At 41.3% G+C, this 17,996-nt stretch overlaps 1 protein-coding gene across 5 annotated transcripts in view; it reads left to right on the forward strand.

The window, feature by feature from the left end:
* Positions 1-17,996, forward strand: part of ENPP2 (ectonucleotide pyrophosphatase/phosphodiesterase 2) — a 71,879-nt gene that overhangs the window by 12,726 nt on the left and 41,157 nt on the right. The window contains exons 1-8 of one of the 5 annotated variants that reach the window (XM_014256723.2): positions 2,841-2,960; positions 3,399-3,501; positions 9,288-9,443; positions 11,543-11,668; positions 13,706-13,766; positions 15,036-15,133; positions 16,169-16,248; positions 17,484-17,603. In XM_014256723.2, the coding sequence (XP_014112198.1) occupies positions 2,910-2,960; positions 3,399-3,501; positions 9,288-9,443; positions 11,543-11,668; positions 13,706-13,766; positions 15,036-15,133; positions 16,169-16,248; positions 17,484-17,603 (795 nt within the window). In that variant the 5' untranslated portion in view covers positions 2,841-2,909. Of the gene's footprint in view, positions 1-2,840; positions 3,102-3,186; positions 3,302-3,398; positions 3,502-9,287; positions 9,444-11,542; positions 11,669-13,705; positions 13,767-15,035; positions 15,134-16,168; positions 16,249-17,483; positions 17,604-17,996 lie in introns of those variants that run through there. The other 4 variants (XM_088054649.1, XM_005516940.3, XM_014256725.2 and 1 more) reach the window with 4 other exon arrangements.

A 17,996-nucleotide genomic window follows, 5' to 3' on the forward strand; every position in this document is an offset into this window, starting at 1 on the left:
GAACGTTTGTAACTGGAAATGTCCCAGCACGAACGTCTCCTGTGAGGCGCCATCTGGTGCCTCGCTGTAAGCTTTGCATCCCGTGTTAAATAATCAGTGTAATCATACAAGCCTAAAAAGCCAAAGGCCAATTTTTATTCAGAAAAAACTGAGGAAGAGGCATTTCATATTCTGACGACCTTGTTAAAATTCCGTTTTAGTGTGTTTGATTTATTATTTAAAACTTCCACTGAATTGCTGAATTTGTGGGCCAGAAATACATTAATTCAGCTTTAGTCCTTTCTTTTCTGATTAGTAAAATGGCAATTAGTTGCTGAAAAAATTAGTTGCCACTGATCCCAACAGTGAAATTTTTCCTGAACAAAATTATTAGACCTTATTTATGCTAATAGGTTCCTTTTGAATCTGTGGGATAGCTTCAGGCACAATCCTTGTGACAAAAAGAACATTATGCATCTGACTGTGTTCAGTTCAGAGCTACTGGAAAATGTGTCTTACATAACACAGATGAAAAAGATTAGTAGTTTCAGAGTCATCATCTATAGCTCTAAAGGACATTACAGAGGAGGTGAGTTAATTTAATACACTTGTAACATGGACTAGGAAACATAAAATATGCTCTTCTATTTATGTAAAATTGTGAAGTTTACCAGCTCCAGAGATATTACATGAATGGAAGAATGAAATATGTATGTTTAAATTGGCAGAAGTCATTCATAATGCTGTAGTTTTTGGTTTTATTTGTTGAGGCATTTTTTCTGAATGGCCATTTTTAACATATGTAGGAGCCTTCTTTCAAAAAAACCTGAGGATCTGTGTGTTAGGAAGACATGCAGGAAGAAACAAAGGCTCTGAAATTGAGAGCATCTCAGAGACTTCATGTATTGGTTTGGGCACACAGAATTTGCCACCCAATTTGAAAAGTCCGTTGTGTTTTTTCCTGAGTCCCTTGGTGATCCAAAGGTTCTAGCCTGGAGGAGAGGCTGTGGCTGCCAATTCCCATATTTTGCCTCTGAAATGATGAACTTGATTAGTTACGATACATAGGCAACACTGTTGCAATTTTATTTGTGACACTTTAGGTTTCCCTTCTGCTGCGGTTGCACACTGCTGCACTTACCTAGCGTTTGGGGATAAAGTTGTTAAACCACAGGATATACCAGAGGCCAAGGGTAAAGAATTTTATAGGAACAGTTGGTGAAACCTTTGATAATTACTTTTCTTTAGACCTCTATACACAGCTTTTTGGTAGAAAAATAGTGCCTGTTGCAACTTATTTTTTTTTTCAGCCCATCTAGTGATAAAGTGAACATTAGAAGATGAGTCTTGAATTCAAAGTCTCAGTCTGTGCAAGGAAAAGAAATACAATGTCCTAGTGTAGGAATTTCCAAGCTAATTACATTGCCTTGAGCCTTGCAATGTAAAGTTGCAGCTGCACAATGGAGCCACTTTCGGTTAAGAAACTGCATTTAAAAGGATCAGATTCTAGCAAAGTCTGGCAGGCTGACACTTGGGCAGCAAAATGAAGGTATTTTTAGACTGTCCTGTAAAGCTACATGGTGGAGGAGTTATTTCAGCAGGTAAAAGTTACCTCTAAACAAAGTTCAAAATTGTATGTGTTTAATACTGCAAAATATTTTAAAGAAAACAGTACTGTGTCTTTCAATGCCAGTATAGAATATGGGACAGGTCCCAAGGGAAGCTCAGTCCATCCGAGGGCCTACAAACCTTGACTCTGTCCCTTTAAATGTAATTGTTAGTAAACACTTTCATGAAAGAAGCTTTCATCAGAGAAAAAAAAGTGGCGAACTACAGTGGTAAATAATTTGCCTTGGCAAATAATATTTAAGCCGCTGATTTGAACCGTAATTCCGTTCAGCATTATCATTTGCTTTGTAAATAAAAGTGCTTATCCAAACAGCCAAGCTTTCTGTTGTTGATGAAAATGGGGACATGTGGGGCAGAGGGAACGTGTCACTTCCCTTCCTTTCTGGAAGTCTGGGGTTTCCAGCTATTCAGATGAAACTGCTGGTGTTTCCATCGATACTCGCCACAGCAGCACGGGAGAGCACCGTAGGAAAGTGCCCCCCGCCCCCGCTCTGAAGGTGTCTCCGGTTTCCAGAGGCCTCCGCTCCGCAGCGCAGGGACGAGCCCGGGCAGCAGCGGTGGAGGGAGAGCTGGACACTGCCCCGAGCCGGGCACTGCCGGAACCGGGGACACTGCCCCGGGCAGGGCACTGCCAGAGCCGGGCACTGCCCAGAGCCGGGCACTGCCCAGAGCAGGGCATTGCTAGAGCCGGGCACTGCCAGAGCTGCGGGCACTGCCAGAGCTGCGGGCACTGCCAGAGCTGCGGGCACTGCCAGAGCTGCGGGCACTGCCAGAGCCGGGCACTGCCCCGAGCAGGGCATTGCTAGAGCCGGGCACTGCCAGAGCCGCGGGCACTGCCAGAGCCGGGCACTGCCAGAGCCGGGCACTGCCAGAGCCGCGGGCAGTGCCCCGAGCCGGCACTGCCAGAGTGGGGCACTGCCAGAACCGCGGGCAATGCCCAGAGCCGGGCACTGCCCCGAGCCGGGCACTGCCAGAGCCGCGGGCCGAGCGGGGCCGAGCCCCCTGGGCCGCCACACCTGACAGCGGCCGCGGGAGCTCTGCATCGCGCAGCCCCCAGAGAGCCTCCCCCCGTTTCTTCTCTGAGCCAGATGGAGACGCATTTGGTTTCTCTTTTAAGCATGTTACTTTTGTGAGGAGAATAAAACGAGCAGGAACAGCTCTTGGCCGCAGCGGCACAAGCGAGCCCTGCTCTGCCAGAGGAAACCACATAAAAGCGCGCGGGTGTGCGTTCGGGGGGAGGGCGTAGCGAGCGATGATGCCTGGAGCTTCTCGCACTCGGAGCTGCGATTTGTGAGTGAAACATGATGAAATCACCCCCTGGACAAATCACACGAGCCTGTCAACCTCACCAGGTGGGATTACTCGTAGCTAATAGCCTGAACTCCCCGAGCAAACAGAGCTCTGCGCTCACTATAAAAAAAGGCGACGGTGCGGCGCAGGCTTTTCAAGAATTCCCTGGTATGGCTAAGCAGGGCTGCGTCCACTCGCACCAGGTAGGGGAGGAGAGGAGCGTGTTTGCTTTTAGAGGAGGAGTAGCCCGTCTCTCCTGAATAAGTTCCTACAAAAACGAGCGTTTCAGCTTCAGAAAGAGATGTTTTATTCATAAACCCCTTCTGGTTTGTGTTACTCTCCAACGGTGACGCTGTCAGCTGCTGCTTCAGTGATGGGAACTGCAGTGCTGGGGAGCTCCAATGTACTGAGGACTATCTCTGCCCTTTATGCATAGTGCTCTTAGTGCAAAAGTTCTGCTTCTTGCACAGTTTGCTTACTTTGCTATTTTACTTTTGCAGGTTATATCCTTATTTGCTTTTGCCTTTGGAGTAAATGTCTGCATGGGATTTACGACAAATCGATTTAGGAGATCTGAAGAATGGGATGAGGGCCCAGTCTCAGGTACAGTAACAGACATAAATTGTACATCACCATATATCCTTACGTTATAGAATGTGGTTAGGAACCGTTCCTACTCTGTAACAGTAGTTTTCTTGTTCCTTTTCCCTCTAGGATATAGAGAAGAATAAATAACTCACTGAGCCTGAGTCAGTTGACCTTTGGGACTCACCTATAGGTCTCCTATTTACTTAAACTTTTGCTCTGTGTGCATGTGACTATGGAAAATTTAGCTTATTTTAGGACTGAGCACTGTCAGCCTCACAGAGACTGGTCTCATCAGCTCCTGAAGTGTTTGCAGTGTTTTGTACTCTGCACAGCTTCCTTGTTGCGCTAAGAGAAACTCCCTGATGGCTTTAAGGGTGGTGGGTTTATTTTGGTAGCTATTGAAGCGGTTTCTAGAAACTTGATTAATGCTTTCAAGAGGCACTGGTGAGGAAAGCTTTTGGGATTTCTGTGGCTCCTGAGGTCATGATGGTTTGTGAACAGTAGACGGCAGACATCTGACGGTGGAGAGAGCTGGGAGAGCAGAGCAGGTGCTCGTGCAGATGTGCTGTCACTGAGTCCTCTGCTTTTCTTCTGCCTTCTTCTATTTTTTCTTTGGAACACAGCAAGAACATGCCACAGGAGGAACTGTTATTTGTGTTGTGAGGTGGTATAGGGTTCTGTGATCTCAGGCATAGTCCAAATGGAAAAATGTATGAACCAGACAACTAGTCTTTTTTTATTCAAGAAAAAGCAGGCTTGAGTTGTGTCTCTGCTCCTTTGGCAGGAGAAAGGAAACTTGCGGTCATTGACATAGAGCTGGTTAACGTAACTGAAGTGAAAGGGTTTCATTTGCAATGCCTGTCTGTAATGATAGCCTGTGAATTTGAATTATAAAATTGTTTGCCATGGCCAGAATTTGTTGCATTCCTGGTAATGTATCTGTGTCCTCCTGTCCTCCCTCTTTGAGGAATTGGTGTCTAATTACAGCCACTATCAGGGCTGCTGGTCACTGAGTAGAGGCATTTTAGGTAATCAAGAAGATAGTGGCTGTTGCTTTTGATCATTATAGAAGTAATAATAATTGCTTGGAAAATTTTTTTTAAAAAATCTTCTAGATTGTTAACTGCAGAACAGATGTGTAGTGTGTGTAATAGGGATGGGAAGGATTTGCATTTCAAGTGTTCAACACCTGAGTGCCAGTTGCTTTGCTTTCGCTGGTGACTGTCTAGGGCAGGGCTCAACTGGTTTTTACTGAAGACCCAGAGGTCTGATATTGGAGTTCCATTGCAGCTGATCAGTGCTGACACTGCTGAGCCAGCCAGCACTGTTCAACACCTCCAGAGCTGGGAATAGTAGCTATGTGCTTCTTCCAATAGCAGGAGGACTAGCTCAGCATTCCAGAAAAGTAGGAAGAAACAGACATCTCTTGAAGAGGGCAGGAGATGGGGTACTTTTGGAAATCTATTAAAATTTGCTTACAGGTGGGATTGACCCAGCATCTGGCATTGAAGTAGTTCAGTCAAGGGTGCAATAACAAAGGACAAAAGTAATGGAGGATTTTGTCCATTCTGTGTTTATGGAGCTTGGTTACTTTTATTGCAGGAGAAAAAAAGTATGATAGCAAAGCATAAAGGAGTATAGTCACAGTAAAGTATAGACAGTGAAAAGTTACGCTGGACATGTGTGGGTTTTTTAGCAAACTGAAAGTACTGTGATCAAAGAACCTACTTAGTCACTTTTAATTGCATGACTTCCAATTCTACTTCATCAGAAGAGCAGTCCAATGAAATATCCAGAAAATAATTGGCATAAATTATTTTTGAAATTCACTGTTCTTTAGCTTATTTGTTCCCAGCTGTCTTGATTTTGAGAACTAATTATTTTATGTTGACAAAACACTTTCTTCACCAAGCATTTTTGTAGAAACCAATTTGTTATTTCTCGAGAGGTATACCATAATTGTAAGCAAATTTTCATATTTAGCTAGCATAGAACTCTGCTGTGAGCCAAAAACATCATGCTTTTTCCTAGTACCGTGCAAATGCATGCCAAAGTACCACCACAGTGGCTAAAACACCCCTTTTTCTTGTCTTTTTACAGTGTACAGATGTATGTCTTTAAACACTTGAGATGTTGAATATTTGCACCCAACAAATTTTTTAACTGAAACAAATTTTTTACCCAAAATTTTAAGAGACAGTAGAGAACCAAAGCTCACATTTTTCTGTAACTTCCTTTGTAAGTTACTTGCTTTATGAATTTCCTAGCCATCTTTTTAAGCGCTTTCAGGGAAAATGGCCTTAGTAATTTCTTGAAGCATGGTTCTTGATCACAATAGGATAACTTAATGCTTTGGAAGGAGAAACACTGTAGTTGTTCTGTCTCTTCTCATTGTAGTTTTAAGCATGCCGTTAAAAATGGAGTCATGATTTCCTTCTGTTGGAACAGTTGTATTTTTTCCCTTATCTAACTTTTCGTATGGATTTAACTCATTGCAAAAATGGAAAGCAAGTTGACTATCATCTAGCAGAACTAGCGCTCCAGATGTTTTGGTTAAGTATTTGGTTGTTCCATATAGGTTCCATATGGGATCCAAAATGGCAAATTTTTACTAGGTAGTCTTCTTATAATGACTGTGTAAGCGTATCTATATTGTATAGTCCTGTTTTAAACACTACTGCAAATGAATGGATTTTATTGCTTTTAAACCTTGTAATCAGACAGAATCAAAAGAAATAGTTCAATATGGCACTTTCTAAGATAAATGTAACACCCTTAAAATAGAAATGTAACAACTTCCTTGAAATTAATCACAAAGGCACTTTTGCCCTATGTAGCTTTGCTCTCTAACCTATGACTTAGAAGACAATTAGATGGCTGTTTTGAACTTAGTGGTGATAAAAGGAATGTATGGAAAACAATGTGAAAAGGTTTACGTATAAAATAAGGAAGGAAGGACCTTCAGGCTGAGGTCCCTGTGCCTGCTGCACCATCTGACTGCAGGAGATGTGGAGGGATGCAGGAATTTTAAAAAGGATTTTAAACTGTGCAAGTTTGTTCTCTACAGGGGTTTCTGTTAATTTGAAGGTGCTCACCAGGGAGAGAGCTCCTGATGATATATTTTCAAACTATTTTGCATGTGCCAGTACATGTGCCATGGCATTGTGCACGACCTGAAAAGCATGGTCTGGCTGCAAAGGCAAGGTCAAGCATAAGAAACAAAGGAGCAATCTTAATGTATTTGGAGAAATTCAGCAAGTTCTCTTTTGTGCTGCAATATGGAAAATGTCCTACATTGACTCAGGATATGTGACTTGAATTTGCTAAATGATTTGGGATAATTCACCACATCACTAATGAGGTGGTTGTCAAGAGATGTGAAAAAATCAGACAAGGTAGGTGGGCTAAACCTTTCTTGAATGAAATGGAAACCCTACTTGCAATTATAGAAGATGGAGCTAGAAGGAATGTTGAACAGCCATGTAGACCTCCATATCCCAAGACCTGGTCAGTTGTTACAGAAGTGCTTCTGACAGATCTCGGCCCAGCCCTTCTTCAAAATGTTCAATCTCTGAGTTTGCACAGCTTCTGTGGGCAGTTTGTTCAGGTGGTTTCCTGGTATAAGTGAGCTGCTCTTTACAACAGGTAGACGTTCCTTGAGCTGCAGTTAACTATCTCGTACATAATCTGTAGTCAGATTTACACCACCTCATTCCTAAACACATGCTGATATGCTGGTTTGGGTTTTTTTTCTTTGACCTTCTGAAAAGATCTCACTCTTGGCCCTTTGAAATGAAAAGGGTAATGCCCAGGGTAAGGTTTATATGCTGGTATGTAATGCTTTCAAGTTTCTAATACTTTAATCTGCAGTTTACTGGATCTGTGATTATACAATACCTAGCTTCCAAAAGAGAAAGTAGAGGAAGAGGTTAAATAACATTAAAATATTTTTGGTAATAGATTTTCAGAAGCATTTGATAGGAAGCAGCTGTCATCAAGAATAAGGACCACAGCTTCATAGCTCTGAAAATCTTGAATGTTAACATGATTTGAAACAATTCTCATGTGATTAATTTCTAGCATAGCTTTGCGACCCACTTATGTAAGCAAAGAAAATACTGATCTGTTTATTGCAAGCATAGATGCATGATCTTTATCTCCTTGGAATTTCAGATGGCCAAAATACTAATGGCTCACCAAGAGCATGCTTGCAGGGTATGTACCTATAGAGAGAAACTTCACTGTGTGTATGTTACTTACCCTGAGTGCTGCTGACCTGATTGAAATAAAACCCCACAAAACCAGAAAGATGGAGTTGTCTGCTGCTACCCTTTCCAGCAGTTATATGAGTGTGCCTTGACATGTAACTGTCACAAGCCACAACTGCAACCACAGTACATTTGGGTTTCTTCCCTATGATCTTGCTGTAGCACTGATTTTCTGACAGGTTTACCCCCTGAAGTGGTTTGTGCTGATGTCCAGTCAGTGCCACTCTGAGGGAAGTGGTGGAGCAGTAGTGCTTGGGATGAGAGCTGGTGAGACATCAGCTGCTACCATGTCACCTCCAAACTCTCCCTTCATCATCTTTTCCATCCATTCTCACAGTGTTCAGTTAATGTCATCTTATTTGGGAAGAGATTTCCCTTCAGTTTATGTGGAAACTAAACTCTCAGCTGTGTAAAAGTGTAGGGGGAAAAATACATAAGAAAATATCAGAGCAGTTATTTCCCAAAAGTGCCATTGCGTCAATCCTCTAAAAGTCATACTGCTAATCATGGTGAGGTTTGCCAAACCCAAAACCAAACTATGGCCTAAAAGAAAACAAAACACAAGACAATTTCAAATGCTTTTAATAGGTCTCTCAAGGAACAAAAGGCGTTGTGAAATTTTCCTTGGAACACCTCTGTATTTAAAGGTTAGCATACATTCCTTACTTTATTTCATAAAATACAATTAACCCTAGAGAACAACACACAATTTTTCTGCTTCATATAAGCTGCTATGTATGATCCTCTGACAAGAAAAGCTTTTAAAATATATAAAGTATATAAAATAGTAAGTTTTGAGAAAAGAGCAGACATATATCAGCTTTGACATTAAGGGGCCTTACTAATAAATAGATTATTGAAGTCTAATACATTATTCATGGTTTGCAGACTGGCAGTCCTCCATTTACCTATACACATAATAATTATTGATTTCTTAAATACTTCTGTATTTTTAAAGTTTTTTATAATTTGGTGCTCTGCAGAAGCCCATCAAAAAGCCTTGCTTTATTTCTCCATTAATTTATGAGCATTTTAAATTTTTCTTTCACGCTTCACATGGATTTGACACCTTCCAGTGTAGCAAACCAAGTCCTGCTGTCTGCATGTAGATTAATTGGGGTCCTTTCCTATGTAAACTGCCCAGCCAGCCATGAAAATGTCACTTGGTTTCTGAAAACAAAGGCCTGCTTCTGTGGAATAGCTGCAGCTCCTGGAATGGGGCCTTGGAGACTTCAATACATTTCTGCTAATGATCTCTTGATTGTTACAGAGGTAAAGCCAGGGCTGTTTCTTTGCAGGATGCTATCACAGCATGCTGCTTCCTTTTTTTTTTCCTCAAAAGAACAACTTTTTTTTGAATTTGTTCTTTTTTTTTTCTTTTATTTCTTCTAGCGATTCTTCTGCTCTCCCTGCTTCCTTCCCTTTCCCAGAGCAAGCATCCAAGGTCTTGCTCATTCGAGTGGCTCAGGGCTGAGCTGCCTGTCCCATTGCTGCCAGCCTGACAGATGTTGCCCTGTTTCTTGTTCCACACAGTCCTGTCAGATTCCCCCTGGATCAATACCTCTGGCTCCTGCAAAAACAGATGCTTTGAACTTCAAGAGGCAGAGCCTCCTGGCTGCCGCTGTGACAACCTGTGCAAGAGCTACAACAGCTGCTGCTTCGACTTTGATGAGCTGTGCTTAAAGACAGGTATGATGGGTCTCCTGTCCTGCACTGCCAGGTGCTGCTGACACCTGGGTTCTGCCCATGGTCAGGACCTGCTTGATAAACCAGCACTCCTTGGCATAACCTGCATCTCCCCCTCACCTTGCCTTGGCCAGGCAGGCTCAGCTGAGCCCAAAATGGTTTAGTTGAGGTGTTAGGGTCGGATTGGACTTGATCTTGGAGGTCTTTTCCAACCTAGTGATTCTGTGAAAATGCAGCCCATGTTTCCTTGAAAGGAGCAGTTGGAATGTACACCTATTGCTCCTTACTGTGGGTCAGAAAAAGCAGGGCACTCTTCATACCACATAGAAAAACTGACCTTCGGACACTAAATTAAAAGCAATAATCAGTGTTTAGGCACCAGTCTGACCTCTAGTTTACAATCAAAAGTCATGGTAAAAACTGGACATTGGTCATTTTGTGTCAGCCATACTTTTTCCAGCTGATAACTTAATATTGGAGTAATTATGGCTCACTTGAGAGGGCGCTTTGGAAGCTGGGATCATTGAAGGAGTGCCAGTCCTCTTGGAGCAGGGGACAGCCAGGGCTTGCTACCTGTGCCCCAGACCCTGATTTCTAGGTGTTGGGATGCATATTACTGCACTGGTAGAAACATTTGTCTTCAATTAATTGGACCCTGGGGGATGGAAATATAGCAGTAAGTTCACTTTCTTTTTTGGCTTTTTTCTTCCATGAGTCATAGGCAAGGAAAACTTCAAAGAGGGACATGAGTTATATTTTACTTCTTAGCATAGTGCAGTTACATTATTAGTTGTACCCATCTCCTTTAGTGTTTGCACAGTGGTCAGAGTTGACACAGGTGCCTTTTATTTTAGCCATTGAACTTTTTCATGCTTTACTGAAGTATTACATTTACTAAACAGCCAGAAGAAAAATTGAATGATTAAAAATATCATTGCCCATGGATGTGCCATGCTTGAAAGTCCTGACTTCCTCAGTTCTGTTTATGATTATATAATTTTCGTAGATTGGTATCAAAAAAGAGTGAGCTAATGTAGTATGAAAAACAAGTTTGGTTCCAGGTCATAAGTTTCTGAATTTTAGGCTGACGCTGTTCCAACCCTGTTGTACATGGTTGCAAAATGAGAGGCTTCTTTTGCAGACTTTCAGCACAATATCTGCTACCAAAGGGCAGAATTTCAGTTTCTTACCCTCCTGTCCACAGCAGACACATGTGTTCACATATGCCTATGGATACCTGTATAGCCCCTGGGGCTGTTGTGTTAGCGGTCATGTACTCCCACAGGCATTTATTCAGGCAATTATCACATGTGATCTGTAAATGTTACACATTTACAGAAAAAAGCCCCAAATGAAGCAGAAAAGGGGATAAAAGACATTGCTCTGATGTGTGGCTTTTTACTGGGTGCATGCTGTCTAAAGTGATTTTTACAGTTGCTTGGGTAGGCCTTATTGTGGAAAATCATATGTTTAAAACCATAGGCCCGTTCCAAAGCAATGTACTACCCTTGAGAGAGCACCTAATTTAGACAAGCCAGATCTTAAATTAATTTGCAAGATAAGAAATGGTGGAGTTTTCACAGCAGCCATGCCATGCTTTTCCTTGAAGAGCAGTTCTTGTTTTTTCATATCTTTGAGGTTGCTGCTGGATCTGTACTCTGAGGGAGGAACTGATGGTGGGAGTAAGGCATCACTTTGCATCGACATAGTCTCTTTTCTACTTTCTTATTTTCTGTGGATTGAACAGGGGACCGCAGTAGTTGTGAGGAAAAGCAAAGTTTACCCAGGAAACACCAGAATTCTTAGTTTGTGCTTCAGGTTCCACCATTTATCTTTGAAGATCCTTTTTTGACTTTTCCTTTCCACACCTTTTCTGGCATTCAGATTGTACTAAGTCTGGAATACAACACCTGAGGGTAGCAGAAATACTCACACACGTGTTTGTCAAGGAACTCTCCTGCACTTGCAAGTGACAAGGGTCCTTTTTTTTTTCTGGTTGACATACCTACTTTAACGACTAGAGTGTTTTCATTATAGCATGAATGAATACTTTTTGTTTTAATTACAATCTCTCATTCTTGCTTACATTGTGAATATTTTAGCAAGGGGCTGGGAGTGTACCAAAGATCGCTGTGGAGAAACCAGGAATGATGACAATGCTTGTCACTGCTCTGAAGACTGCTTAAGTAGAGGAGATTGTTGTACTAATTACCAAGTCATTTGCAAAGGTACGTCTTTGGTCTTTCTACCTCTTATCTTTCCAATCCAAATAGAAGGCAGGGTAAAGAGTTTTCATCCAAAAGAGCTACTCTCCTTGTTTTGCTTTGATTTTTTTTTTTTTTTTGTTCTTCGTTGTGTCATTACTTTTTGTTTTTTTTAGGGAGGTGGGGGAAGTTGGGAATCACATTTTTAATTTTCTGGGTGATAGCAGAGGTGAATAATATGTTGAAGAAAATTATCTTTGCCTGTAGAGATAATGGTAGAAAGAGAAGAGGTGAATGTGGATGAAGAAGAGTTTAAAGCAAAGCTCTACAGTGTTCAGATGCATTTGGCTGCATCACAGGGATTGCAGGGATATCTGATGGTCTCAGAAGGAACAGGGCATTCCTAGATATGTTATCTCTGTCTTAAAGACCTCTCCACCCCCACCACAAAAACTCCTGTTCAAATTACTTGGCCTAATAGCTGTATCTTGTGGAAGAGCAGTTGCAAGAATCCAAGGGCTATTACTCTCAGGTGGGTGGTGTGGCCTTCAGGTGACTGTGACACCCCATGGCTGCAGAACATCCTGCACTGCTTGGCGGGTGGATGGGCTTTGAAGACTTTATTTTCATCCACTGCTCTGCTCTTTCAGAGCGTATCCTGCCTGTCTACTGTGTCTGCCATTCACAGCAGGTCTTGATCCTTGGTTATGAGCCCTACAGGTTTTTGCTTTTGTATCTCACCTAGTTCTTACTTTTTCTTCATTCATTAACTTTACTGGGGCAAGGGTTACAGTTTGAAATTGTTTCACCATTTTGGACAAATGCATACATTCACCAAATTAGAATAGTCCAGATCCATCCATACACTGAAAATGGGCCTTTCTATTTCCTTGGATTTTGCTGTTGGGAATCCAAATGAAATGTGTATTTTCCAACAAATCCCTGTAGATTGTCCTTCCCCTTCCCAAAGAAACCAAAAGCTGAGACCACTTAAATACTGGTATAGTTTCCAGTTCCTGCCTTTTTTGTTAGCTTCCTCTTACAAGGGTCAAGACAGAGGAATTTGTTTGTATCCAGCTCTAATGTACATGATCTTCTATTAATTGGGTAATAACAAACTGTCACAATGACCCTGGAACTCTGATAGGACTAAGCTTTAAGTGAGAACAGTGTTTCCTCTTTATTTGTGCCTTTGTCTATCTGAGGATAGCGTGGTTTTTGTTGTTTTTTTTCTCTTGGAAGTTGTCCCTCCACCTCCTGTCATGGTCAGTTGGAATTGCTGCAGCACACATTTCGTGCAGGTCTTTTTGATGATTTTTTTGTTTTGTTCTTTTAATTGAATTGCAGTTCCTTTAATAGTGCCAGGTTCAGGAAGTAGACTGGTTAGTTAACAATTTGTTTTTTTTAATTGACCCATAGAAGTGCAAGTCATAAGCCACTCTATAGACAGCATTCAGCAGTGAAAACCTTAAGAAAATAGTTGATTACACAAAGTAATTTTAACTAATCTAGCTCTGAAAGAATATTTAATGTTTTTTTTAGCTTAAGTCTCACCTGATCCATGAGCTGATCACCTCTCCAAGCCAGCTGGAAACTATTTAGAGTTGTTTTTCTTCCCCAGAATGAATTTTGTTTGGGGCCTTTAGCCAGCTGAATCAGCTCCTGGAGCCATTAGAACTGATGGGAGGAGGGTGGGAATTCACAGCCAGAAGCAGCACTACCTGTTTTGACAGATCAAAAATTAAAAAAAATTAAAATAGATGACCACTATGTCTAAGGCGCTACCACTGTCTCTTGCAGTCAAAAGGACACTTTTAACTCCAGTTTTAAGAGCTTCTTGTAGAAGTGCTAGTTTGGATATTTTTGTTGAATAGAATATAATCAGATCACTTGTTCAACTTTGTGAAAAGACATTCTCATTATTCATAAGTATGATGAGTCAGCCCATTAACTGGAGGTAGACTTTATTTTTTTAATATATATTTTCTGTGAAACCTGTAGCTGTATCCACAGATTTCATATTTTTTATTTTTTGATACTCCAATGTGATTTTTCTGGTAGGAGAAACACACTGGGTGGATGACGACTGTGAAGAGATAAAGGCTCCTGAATGTCCAGCAGGGTAAGTGTTTTGCTTGCACCTGGAAAGGCAAATGTAGCAAGTCTAGTGGTCCCCAGCTCTGCCTTGGACCTTTGCCCACCACATTTCTGCACTGGCTCTGTCATGTAGGCTGAATGACTCTGGGTTGGATTCTTTCCTGGGTTTCAACATTTGTACAGTTAGGCTCATAATATTGTAATGCATTTGCCTTTATTTAGGCTCATAATATTGTCATGCATTTGCCTTTGAGCTGCTAGGTGAGTAGTGGTGGATGATATTTGGGTTTGAGCTCTTGGTCTTCAGATTTCAGATTACCTGCTGCTGGGTTTGCCTGCTTCACTTACATGCATAGGGAAGGTAGCCAGACTCCTCTGAAGTCAGTGGAAAGGCCTAGGCTGTTCTGCTTTCAGTAAAATTCAGGTTAAGACATATGTGAACACAGTTCAGGCCATTTCTTTTTAAATGGAATTTAAAAAGTACTTTTAGCATTATGTTCTTAAATGAAAGAATTTCCAAACTGCAATTTGGTACAGGCTTGACTTACTGAGGAATTGAGCACATGAGTAACATGGATAAAGTAAGTAACTTCTGAAACCATTTGTCTCACTATTATCCCTAAAGGTAAGCATCTGCTTGGGTGCTGTGTTGGGTCGCAGCTCAGCCCGCGCTGTTAGGAGGATAGTTTGGAGATGTTTCTCCAGGTGACAATGACAGCTGCTAGCCCCTGCAGCAGATGACATTGAAAGTCCAGGTGTGTCCATCCATGGCACGTATCTGCCGGCTTGGACTTGACTTTCAGTAGCAGTAGTAAATTCAAGAAGTAATAAAGTAATGTGAAATACGGTCATCTTTAGCATGTTAGAATGAGCTGTGCCTGACAGAGCATGCTCCAAATGCCCCATGGACTTCTGCTTGAGAAAGAAGACCAACTGTTGTGGGACATGTGGATTTTAACTAGAGTTTGTGTGCTGGGCTGGGTATTTGTCCATTCCTTCTCCATCACCTTCTATAAGCATTTGCCTTTATGGGTTATATGTTTTTAGCTGCTCAGGGAAGATGTCTTTTATGTTGGATATCAGCCCTTTCACTGACTGAGTGAACACTGACTGTTGCTAAATGTGAGGATTATCAGTTTCTCTTGGTCTGTTAAGTATGTAAAAGACTTAGTCTGTATATAGTTTATACAGTAACTGAACTTTTGGATTTCCTGGAGGCTCAGTGAGCAAGTGGAAATTAAAAAAACTAAAATTTTGAAATGCTGCTTTTTATTCCTGCTGCTTTTGCCTTAAGGTTTGTTCGTCCTCCTTTGATCATCTTTTCTGTTGATGGTTTCCGTGCATCATATATGAAGAAAGGAAACAAGGTCATGCCCAATATTGAAAAACTGAGTGAGTACATCCATTTTCTGTCAATAAATGAAGGACCAAATGCAGCCCAATTACTTTCATTGTCCATTGATCAACAGAAGGGTCAGCATGGAGATGAAACCGCAGAGGTGCCCCTTAAATCAGGTGGCATCAACTTGAAAGCACCCTGAATGATGCAGCACACAGCGGCTGCTTTGGGAAATGCTGCTCAAAATCAGTGACCTTCATGTGGTTTTGTCAGCAAAGAAATTCATCTTTAGTACATATGTATGTACTAAAGCATGCATGATATGTATCATGCATGCTTACAAGCTAGCTGGGAGGTGCCCACAAAACTTTCCACTTGATTCAGAAATGTCAGATATGTATGGATAAGTGGCTACAGAAGCTGTACTTGCTGCCTGGTAACTGTCTGAAAACATGCCCTGCACTCACCTTCCTGGGAATGGGCATTCCCTTGGGTGGAGGACTGGGTGTGTGTCTGCATATTTGAGCCTCTCTGTATTGCTTGGTGGTTTGTGTGTGCCAATACCCTTGAAATATGTTGGGGTTTTTTCCCCTGTGTGTGTGTGCTGGCCCTCATATTTGTGTAGCCAGCTATGGCTGGGTTCAATGATCTTGAAAGTCTTTTCCAGCCTAAATGATTCTGTGATGGGGGGGGCTGAGGCCACAAAGTCCAGTGTGAAACTGCAGCTTTGGTGTATTTATTACTTAAAATAAACTTGTGTTTTCTCATGTTGTTTTACTTAACAAGGGAGTTCCAATGACTCTGGATGAAGACTAGCTCAGGGAAAAAAACCAACATTTTGTGGGAATATATAGCTGGTTCTGTTATCTGGATGCATTATTCCAGTTGTTACTTGTGAAGTAAAAGGAGTGCAAGTAGATTTACTACTGCCCTTACTGCTGACTGCTGTTAAGCAGCAGAAAATTCATTTAAATTAGTTAAAATTTAACTAGTTTATGCATCATTTTGAGACACAGAAATTACTTTCTCTAGTTCTGTTTTCCATGTCTAAGAGCTTTGCTTCCTCATGTTTGCATTTGATTTTTCAGGATCTTGTGGAACACATTCTCCTTACATGAGACCTGTTTACCCTACAAAAACATTCCCCAACTTGTACACCCTTGCTACTGTAAGTCCCTGGGAAGGATTTTTTCATGGTAAAATGTTGCACTGGAGTAGAAATGTGTGAAACAAGGTTTAATATATATATGTGTGTGTGTATGTGTGTGTGTTATATATATATAACTGCTTCATTTTCCATCCTTTTTGGTATTTATTTATATTAAATATTTTATTAATTTTGAAGAACAAGTATTTTAAGTATTTTATTTTGAAGCAATGAAATGGATTGTATCTGTCTATATTGTACATTGTCACAGCTTTCCTATGCTTTCTTATGCCTGCTTTTGCAGTTACTTGTACTGCTGCATAATTGCAGGTCAAAGTTTTCCTAGGGGAAAGAAAACCACCCCTGAAATGCTGCCCTGAATACAAGCAGCAGTTGTTTCTGTGCTGGAGCAGCTGAAGTCAGCGGGGCAGTGTGCAGCTGCTGAGTGTGTGGACACTGTGTTGGCCCTGCAGTGAGAGCAGCATTGCCGTGCTGCGGTGGCAGGGCTGGCAGCCAGGCTGTCCCCACACCTGTGTGACACTGACAGTGCTCCCAAAGCTGCCATAAGGGACTCTCCACCCTCTCCACCTGCAGCTGCAATTTTTCCCCTTTTTTTTTTTGGTTTTTTTTGTGCAGCCACTGCACAAATGTTTAGATGGATGAGACAGGAGCATATGGAGAAAGAATAGGTTGGGAGGGAAGAGGCCCAGAGAAAGTAATTTTCAGTCCTTCTTCTCCCTGAATTGTTTTTATTGCAGGACAAACTGTGATATAAAGCCATGGCTTTAGGTGACCTGACTAAATTATTTTCTTGGAAATAACTTATCTAGCAGAAGCATTCATGAAGATAAAATGTTATAAAATAGAAATGTAAAGTGTTACTCTTGCAATCAGAGAATGAATTACTGTGTCCAGAAAAGGCATTCATGAACAGGAACTGAAAGTACAAATCAATCTTCTTTTCTTACATTTATGCTTTTTCTTTGATGACTTCAAACTAACTCTTAAACAGTGTGAAAGACATTGAAGTATTGAGTAACAGGAGTTTTTATGCTTTTTAGCACAATTCAGTCATGTCTTATGGCTTTCATTACTACAGCCAGATTGAAATGTGCTTATCCAAAAGTAAAAATATTTTCTGGTGTGTAGTTACAAAGATACTTATTTTAAAATAATTTAGTTGTATTTGTGGATGGCTATGAAGCACTGATTTGTGTGCATTAGGGTTTTACTAATTAATCTACTTCTGCACAAAGGGACTCTATCCTGAATCACATGGGATTGTTGGCAATTCGATGTATGACCCAGTGTTTGATGCCAGCTTCAGTCTTCGAGGGCGAGAGAAATTCAATCACAGATGGTGGGGAGGTCAACCAGTAAGTTTCAAATTCCCTCCTACTTCTTTCTTCCTCTCTCTTCTCCCCTCCCCCTGTGCTGTGGAATGTAGCCAATAATAATAATTAAAAAAACCCATATGTGAACAATTTGTACCTAATCCGTACCACCCACCCCCCCTCCCCCACCAGCTGCCTCTCTGTCTATCAGTTTAATGTAATGTTTTGAGTTGGCTTTTGATTTTCAGAATAATAAATCCATTGACTATAGAAAGGTGTTTGCACTGATAAGTATAAATTAGACACAGCTAGGATAAAACCCTCACTTGAGGCAGCAGTGTAGCACTGTAATTTCGTTACTATGGCATAATGTTTCCTTTTCATTATGGGTTTCTCAGGTTTTTGTCCTAGTAATGTTCTTGAGCAGTTTTAGTA

This window comes from Pseudopodoces humilis, chromosome 1, assembly GCF_049639895.1.
Source record: "Pseudopodoces humilis isolate 2021_Gansu_Grassland_sample_001 chromosome 1, ASM4963989v1, whole genome shotgun sequence".
Lineage (NCBI taxonomy): Eukaryota > Metazoa > Chordata > Aves > Passeriformes > Paridae > Pseudopodoces > Pseudopodoces humilis.